Source organism: Harpia harpyja, chromosome 6 (assembly GCF_026419915.1).
Source record: "Harpia harpyja isolate bHarHar1 chromosome 6, bHarHar1 primary haplotype, whole genome shotgun sequence".
In the NCBI taxonomy this organism is placed as follows: Eukaryota; Metazoa; Chordata; class Aves; order Accipitriformes; family Accipitridae; genus Harpia; species Harpia harpyja.
Genome location: NC_068945.1, coordinates 48,298,687 through 48,306,803, shown reverse-complemented (window position 1 = coordinate 48,306,803; position 8,117 = coordinate 48,298,687). Strand labels below are relative to the sequence as shown.

The window sequence follows — 8,117 nt, the reverse complement described above, 5'->3', positions numbered from 1 at the left end:
GACATATCGGGAACCCAGATCATTACAGATGGGACTTTTAGAAAGCTACTGACCGTAAACTTTTCCCGTATTTGTTTCAAGAAAATATGACCACAATAGTCACTGTATTACTGAAATAGCTTCTCATTTGTGTATTATCCACTACCTGTTCTTGTGTCTATTGTACATACGTATAAAACTAAAACTAAGTCAAGTTCTGTCCATTTTCACGTAGCCTTTAATGTCAGTGTATTGCACTGACAATGAGGATGCTAATCACGTGGCCACTGTAGTATTTTGCATTTCTTGAATATTACCACTCCATCAGTTCCCTGCAGATCACTTAGACAACTGGTAAAGTTTATACATTGACTTTTGTAATGCCTCTGAAAATGAAAAGGGACATTTCAGTAGCAGGGACCTGATTTATATTCCAGATGAACCATGTTACATTCAACATGGTCACGCAAGAACAAAAAGTTTCAAAAACTCTGTTTAGCCTATGCTCTCAGGTGTTACCACCGAGCTGCTTTCAGCTCTGTCATTGTAAAATGACACTCAATAACCAAATCTTCTTGTGGCTGGGGCCAACCATATCATGTTTACAGTTCCTATTTATTCCACTGTGATTCCGGCAAAAGCGACCAGCAGAGGGCTGCCTTCTTTTAAAATACTCTGATGGGAGAAAATGAGGTGGATTAATGAAACATCAAGCAAGGGAAAGTTTAGGTAACTGGAGAAAATGGCAGAGTGGGTGGTATAGAACAATACATTAAAGGTAGTCAGCTAGATTAAAACTGTTTTATGCCAGTTTTTGCACACATTACAATTTTTTTTGCGATAACTCAAAGAAACATTTATACATGGTTGGCCAAGTTCAAACCTGATGTGAATAGCTGTAACAATACAGAAAGGAGGTCTGATAACACTGGGATTTAAGTTCAATTTATAATACAATTTAAAAGGAAATTAAGACTTTACATTCCACTTATAATACATTCCTATTTACAAGATAGGTTTGGCATGAGAAGTATAATCATATTTTTACAAATAACATGGTAAATATTTACAAGCATTTATGGTATCTCCACTTCTGAGTGGCCAAATTCAGCTGGGAGTCCCTCCTCTGCCAACGATAAACCTGGTTTACTAAAATGATGCCCTCTTCAATATTCCCCACAAGGAGATACACCATGGGACGATAGGTCGGAGTCATCCTCTGCATACAGTTTTCATTGATAAGCAGCCACTTTTGTATCATACTCTGAGTTTCATAAGGCAAGAGTGAGCCCGGGGTAATGAATTCCACTTGGCATTCAATGTTATACTCTTGGTCACCAAATACTGTTCTCTTCTTGGACAGCTTTACTTTCACTGCTAAGGAAAGAGAAAGAAACATGTAAGTCACTTCATTTACTCAAATGCAGAAAGAAACACTACCAATGAAAGTAGGATGATTCCTTAAAAATACTATCATAATTTATGCTGATAGAGTATGGTGAGGCCTTCTCCAGCAGCAGTATACATTTTAAAACATTTTTTAAAAATAAAGGTTATGTAGTAAAGATTTTTTTCATGGAATTAGGCAACTAGGAAAAAATACTTCCAGAAAAGTGAGTAATGTATTGTTACGTTCACCATGGATGTCAGACTTTTCAGATAATTAGATATTGTAAGCTGCTGGTGTTGTTCTTGTACCACGAAGCTGCCCAGCTTGCCCAAGCAATTCTCCTGAAATTCACTTTGTCCATGTTAGGAACCCCTCAGCAAAAGTAGCTAGTAGTGCTTGCTGATACCACCCTTTTACATATTCCCTTTTCATTATAGGCATCTACCCACCCCACTTGACTCCACCAACACTTTTTAGTATGAAATTTCTCTATACGGCTTGATCTAATGCCAGCCAAAGTCACTCAGAGTCTCTGTGCTGACGCCAAAGAGCTTTGTGGGAATTTTCTAGGGCAAGCTCCGAAGTATTGCCTGTCACTCCAATAAGACGACACAAGGTAAGAATTTCTTTTACTAATACGATTTTCTGAGTCTCCTTTTCAGTAAGCTATGTATCATGAAAAACTCACGCACACAAGTAACAAGGACACGCCTTTCGCTGGTAAAACACCAAAGCTTTACTTTGGGTTTAACCACTACTAAAAGGCAAACCTGCTTATTTGGCTGCTTTTGCCAAAAATGTTTTCCATAAAGCATGTTGTACTACATTGTAGCCAACTAGACAAGAACGGAAGAGCTATTTGGTTGTAAACTAGATTATTAATTAATCTTTCATGCGAAAAAATCCTCCTTATATTTTGATTAGAAATAACGTATTCTGAAAAACAACCTAAAGTTAAGTCTGCAGCCAAACTCTTAATCCTTTGAAATCCCAGCAGAAACTGTCACTTATTATAATCCTAATTTTAAAGCATTTTAGACGGAGAGTTGTTCATCTCTTTAATAGCAGCCATATTAGCAAGGACTTACCAAAGTTACTGTCACAGAAAACTTCGAGAACTCTTTTGTGCGTAAAGAATTCCTCCACTGCTGGGCAGGTCTGGCAGGCAGGCTTTGGTAGGACTGGTAAGAAATTACAAAGTCTCATCGTTATCTTTTAGAATCTTTTGTTTTAGTTTTCTGCTGTCAAAGCTGAAAGCCCACTATTTAACCACAAGGATGACAGAGAAAATACAAAATTGGTCAGTGATAACGTAAAAAATCTACACACTTCTCTGAAAACACAGCTAGGGATGAAAAGGATTTTTATTTTTCATGCATATTCAGTCCTTGTTCAGACTGACAAGCTCAATTATCAGCATCAAATACAGTAACAAATACAGTATTATTTTTAATATGGCTACGGTAGGTGGGAAAGGGGTTAGGTGGCTGATTCTGTCAGTGACTCTGGGTGCAGCTGCCCTAGGATTGTGGATATATGAATTTGGGTGTGCTAGCAGCAGCTGATTCCTACTGTTTTCTGCAGAAGGTAATAAGCCTGAGTGCATATGAAGATCTGAACATTAATGTCATGGTAACTCAGGTTTCCCTAAGGAAAATCAGATAGTAAATCATCCCAGCTTTTCTAAGCTGATCTGAGAATCAGTTCATTGTATATGTAAATTTATCCATGATAAGGGCCATTGATAAGTCTATAAAGAGATCTCAAAATAAATCAAACACAGTGTGCTGTCTGTATGTGGGTATGATACTGCCCATAGCTGTGCAGGGTGATAATCGCCTTCCTCCACTATCTCAGCGTAGACTATCTACACTTTATTTTTTTTGAGCGATGCTGATTTACATCATCTGAGGTCTGCTGCAGCTTACACTGCAAGTACCAGCACTTTCCCCTGCCATCTGCATGAACAGGGTGAAGCAGTACAGATAGAAACGACTCCATTTACAAAATCACAGACTCTTTGGGAACGGTGTCCCTTGTTATCTCCTTGATTCCCAGGAACACAGAGTACGGCCACCCTCCCCTCTGCCATCTTTCAGCTACCTTTGTGCAAGTATTTATATTCCTTTGTAAGAGATGCCAGGCACATGTCCTCGTCCGCAGGGAATCGGTCACAGTCCAGACTGTCAGGCCAGGGGTGTCCGTGGCAGGCGAGCACAGGGGCACAGCTGTCACGGACGGCAACACACATACTCCTACAAGGATGGATAAACCTGTCGCCAGAGGAAATACCAGGCTGAATCAGTTAAACTCACTCAGTGACGACAGAAACTACTGCAACAATGATTTCTGTGCGAAGTACATCGTCTTCGCTGATGTTTAACACCCTTCAATAATAATATAATTCTAAAAGCAGCAGCTGTGCAAACTACGCAAGTGGTCTGTATGTGGACTGGACTGAGCTTACAGGATTAAGTCACAGCTTTTAAAATGCTTTTATTCGCAGTAAGTGCTTCAATCCTAAATTAACAAGAATAAAATTCCAACTGTAACAAAATAAAACATTATATCCTTTGACAAATGCATTCATTTTCCCAAGGCAAACTAAAGCTGAACTGGAACGTGTTTTCAGTACTTTTCTTTCCGATGAGTACAAAAAAGTTAACAGAATTATTTCAGAAAAAGCAGAGATCACCTTTAGGTTATGATAAACATGCATTTCATTTGATCCCTGTTCTGACAAATAACGGCTGGAGTTTTGCACTGTGCTGTGGTACTTACGTATCTAAACAGATGGGTGCAAACAGGGAGCACAGGAATGTCCTCACGTGAGGGTGACAGTCTGTATGAGCAAGGTGCTGCCAGGTGGTAGATTTTAGGATAACCTCTGCCATGCTTGTGTGTCCCATCAGGTTGGGAAGCCTCATTTCAGAGTATCCAATCTTGTGGCACATGTCCATCTCCTTGGGTATCACTACACATTTTGTGGATAATCCAATGTCAAAGCCTGTTGCCACTCTTAGGAAACCACTCACAGCAAAAACAAGTATTTTTGCAGTCAAGACCATCTTCCAGTGACTCCTGGGCTGCTGAGCAGGGAGCTGTCAAACCCCCCAAGTGCAGGGGCATGCTGAAAACCTTGTGGCTTATATATCCCAAGAGTTTAATGAACTGTTGGTTATCAACTGCTTATCAAATTACTCAAGACAAGACCACATCTTATTGCCTATTCAAGGGATTGTTATGATAACTAGGGAGGTGGAGACAAAGTACAGAAGTATGTTTCCTAAAGACACCAATTTGCTATAGCCTTTCACATGTCCCATGGTGTCAGTTGCTGCAGCATGCTATGTGGCATATTAAATTTTGACACCTAGAAGGTTTGCTATGTGCTTTCTAAAAGAAATTAAGCGATCCCCCAGAAAAACCGCTGGGCAGACAAGCTGTCTCCTGGGGCTGCTGTGTCTCCTTTGTCTTCAGACACTGCTGACAGGGCAGAAAAAACAGCCCAGATTGACTTATCAAGTGAAAATGTTTTGCTTGTGCTAATTGCCCATGTCTCTTCCACTGTTTTACAATGTAGAAGAGGTACTTTCTTTGGTCACGTGCTATAAAAGAGACAACCTCCTGCTATTAACCAAGTATTTTGTCTGGAAATTTGGATCCCTACCCTGTGACATGCTAAAGGTCCCAACTTCTATTAATTTTAATAGACAACCGAAAATACAGAATTGTTTTACTGATTGGAGTATGTGCCTATCAGATGGCTACAGAACTCGCATCTTTCATTTATTCAAGTTCAGTGGTGGATTTAATATTGTAGGACTGTTGCGGCTATCAGTATTTATTCAGAGTGAAAAGGCAGTTACACATATGGAGAAACATTTTTATTATTTCAAATGGACCTGGTTGCACTTAAAATTGCTCAAATAATGTAGCGTTTCACCTATTTATTAATAAATTATAATTACATTAAGCTGTATGAAAGCAAACAATACCAGATGTGTACTTTTTCTGTTTGTAGCACAAAAAATAGCATTACATTTCTTAAGTTAAAAGTTAACAGAATTACTGATGGAGTACTTCATTATTGTTCTTAGTATAGTACTGATAAACAGCTCTTCGCTGCAGAAAACTTGGGGAATCAGTTAAGGTGCCAGAGGGTCTGAGTAATGTGTAGCTTACCTATTATGAACAGAAAAGTCAGATTATTAATTAGAAGAGTTGAAGATCTAAACAAAACATTTTGTGGAAATTTTTAATTTGATGAAAACATTTTTCCAATTAGTTATGGGTGTTAATTTTTATTTCCATTTCTTATTACATAATTTATTAGCAGAAATGTTTAGATATTAATAATACATAGGTGGATCTACTGTAAAGTATCTGGCTTGATTATTAGGCTAAAATGAGTATGTTTGTAATAGTGTATCATCTAGTATTACTGATGCTTGATTGAAATACATTCTTCAAAACCAGCAGCTTTTTGTGCTTATACCTAGATGTAGCACATTTAGACAATGCACTACGTATCACTTACATGTTTATACCTAAATGTTAGATTATTAATCCTAGCAACTTTGAAACCAATGACAAACCCCCACTGATTCCTCCTTAGCTGTCGTCTTTACTCTAAACTACTGGGAAAATTACAGTATCTGTTTAAGTAAATCAGAAAAAAATGACAGCATGCAAGATTCCAGGAACTAAAGACATATTTAAAAGAATTGTCAGTTTTTCTTTACATATTTTGCTGCCAGCTCTGTGTTTTTTCCAATAAATGTGGTTTCTCTGTATCTGTTATCCCACTTCAAAGCAGAGGGACTGAGTACCTAACCAGGATGATTTAGGCCTGATGGTAGCATCCCTTTGCCAGGTGCTCCACATATTCTGTAAGAGGTTGAAGAGCCTTACTAAAACTCAGTAAAAGTCCGTTCTTGCTAAATCTATGCAGGTGTCCCTGGGGGCCACGCTTTCACATAGCTGCTCTTGCTACCATTTTGCAACGAAATGACAGCACGAAGCTGCTCAGCCCAGGAAGAGGGCAGACCTGCACGCCAAGCCAACTGCGCAGCCTCTTTGAACGGCTCCCCGGTATCGCCTGGCTCTCAGAGCGAAGCTGTAAGCCTCACCTCCTATGCACAGGCACAGCTGCCCAGTGCGCAGAGCTCAGCTCACACAGGCTCCAGAGATCTTGCAGACACCCTGACGCCTCTCACCTGAGCGTCACTTTGGCATTCAGCAACTGGAGTGAAACTGGGTTCCATATATGAGTGTCCCCCTTATCCAGCAGGCTTCTGCATCCATCCATGTTGCTGACATCTTTACCAAGTCACCCCATAATTTTATGAAATTAAACAAATTCCTCTCTGGCCCTAACAGAATTCTTTTGTAATACTTTTCTCATCTGATTGCTATCTGAAAGTAGGTGGCAAGATCTCTGGTGAAGGAAGCCCTTCCATTGCCTGTAGGGCATGGAATTATGGGCACATTCCTGAGTGATATAAAATATATATTAAGAAAGAGCTTTTGGTCTCTCAATTATTTAGATGTTTTTCTCTGTGACTGTCTCACAACCTACAAGAAAACTTGACTGATCCTAAAACCTGAGTCAACTCCGTTCCTCCAGATAATGAGGGGTTATTGAGTCACTAGCTGTGCCGGCACTGCTCTGCAAGAACAGTGTTGCCGAGGGGGCTTGCTCTCCCCCTTCCCACTGCGGAGTGCCTTGCAAACTGCCCCGTGCTAGCCCTGTGCTGGGCAGAGCTCTGGCTTTACCTGAGACCAGGCGTGCTGCCTTGTGACACAGCAGGTCTGATTTTGAGAGCTCCCTCTGGGCCACCACTGATGGGCAGGACAGAGACAGGCATAACGAGAGTGTGTGAGACGAAGATGATCTAATAAGAGCTAATACCTCTCCTGACAAACTCAGTCTCCATAGGAACTGTCTTAGAAGTAAATAATTGTGTATCTCTGAGCCAGTTTCCTGCTGGGGCTTCACAGGGGGTAGGTCATTTATGAGCCACCACAGAGCTGTACCTTAAAGTTTCTTTTAGCCTCAGATATGACTCAAAGGAGGCCAGCTATCTTTTGATGCTTTGCTTTCGGCGACCCACTTTCAGTGGGCCATCATTTTGTAATGCTAAAGAAAATAATTTTTCTCCGTGTGAGTACAGTGGTATCTTTGGAGGCTGAGGGCCAGACCACGCAGGAGGGTTGAGGCCTCAGCAGGTCAGGAAGGAGCTGCACGCTACTGTTCGGCCACGTCTGGCACGGCGCTTCAGTGGGGACCCTGGAGGATTCGAGGGTGTGGAGGAAACTCCATGGTTTTGCCATCGAAAGAATAACAGGCCATCTGCTTTGCTTCTGTTCCTTTTTGTTTTCTTGCTGTTTTGACTGAAGTAGCCATTCACCCAGGGAATAGCAAGACTTTACGTGTTTGTCAGGAATGATGAAGCTCACTTGAGGGCTGAAGAATCGTCACCAGCTCTGAGAACAAAATGTGCATAAATGCCTTTGCTGGACACCTATGACTGCATTGGGTTTAAGGCTGGATCTGAAACCAGAGCATTATCTGTAATTCAGTCATTTTTGCTAGCCGTCTTCTGTCAGGAAAGAGCATCATTTATGGGAGCTTCTGATTCCTCTCTCTTCTGACAGTCACTGGGTTTAAGATGTTAGCTGGGTCAAACTCCTTATCCTGTGCCATTTTCAGTGCCATCATTTACTAAGGAATTTACCAATTTGA

The 8,117-nt window shown here is 40.7% G+C and overlaps 1 protein-coding gene across 2 annotated transcripts; it reads right to left on the bottom strand.

Moving 5' to 3' along the window:
- Positions 1-855: 855 nt before the first annotated feature.
- Positions 856-6,818, bottom strand: LOC128143542 (secreted frizzled-related protein 2-like). 2 transcript variants are annotated; one of them, XM_052790877.1, is made up of 5 exons: positions 6,589-6,818; positions 4,151-4,343; positions 3,473-3,642; positions 2,458-2,550; positions 856-1,356 (listed from the first exon to the last, which is right to left on the bottom strand). In XM_052790877.1, the coding sequence occupies exons 2-5, from the start codon at positions 4,327-4,329 to the stop codon at positions 1,046-1,048; spliced, it is 753 nt and encodes a 250-aa protein (XP_052646837.1). In that variant the 5' UTR covers positions 4,330-4,343; positions 6,589-6,818; the 3' UTR covers positions 856-1,045. The 2 variants fall into 2 exon arrangements, with proteins under 2 accessions (XP_052646837.1, XP_052646836.1); XM_052790876.1 differs by lacking the exon at positions 6,589-6,818 and having other exon boundaries at positions 4,151-5,193.
- Positions 6,819-8,117: the final 1,299 nt, after the last annotated feature.

Excerpts from the sequence above, each read along its gene's own strand:
- LOC128143542 (XM_052790876.1), bottom strand. The coding sequence starts at position 4,437 with ATGGTCTTGACTGCAAAAATACTTGTTTTTGCTGTGAGTGGTTTCCTA. Across the intron at positions 2,551-3,472 it reads ATATAAATACTTGCACAAAG|TCCTACCAAAGCCTGCCTGC; the intron begins GTAGCTGAAAGA and ends ATTTCTTACCAG. Across the intron at positions 1,357-2,457 it reads TTTCTGTGACAGTAACTTTG|CAGTGAAAGTAAAGCTGTCC; the intron begins GTAAGTCCTTGC and ends CTCTTTCCTTAG.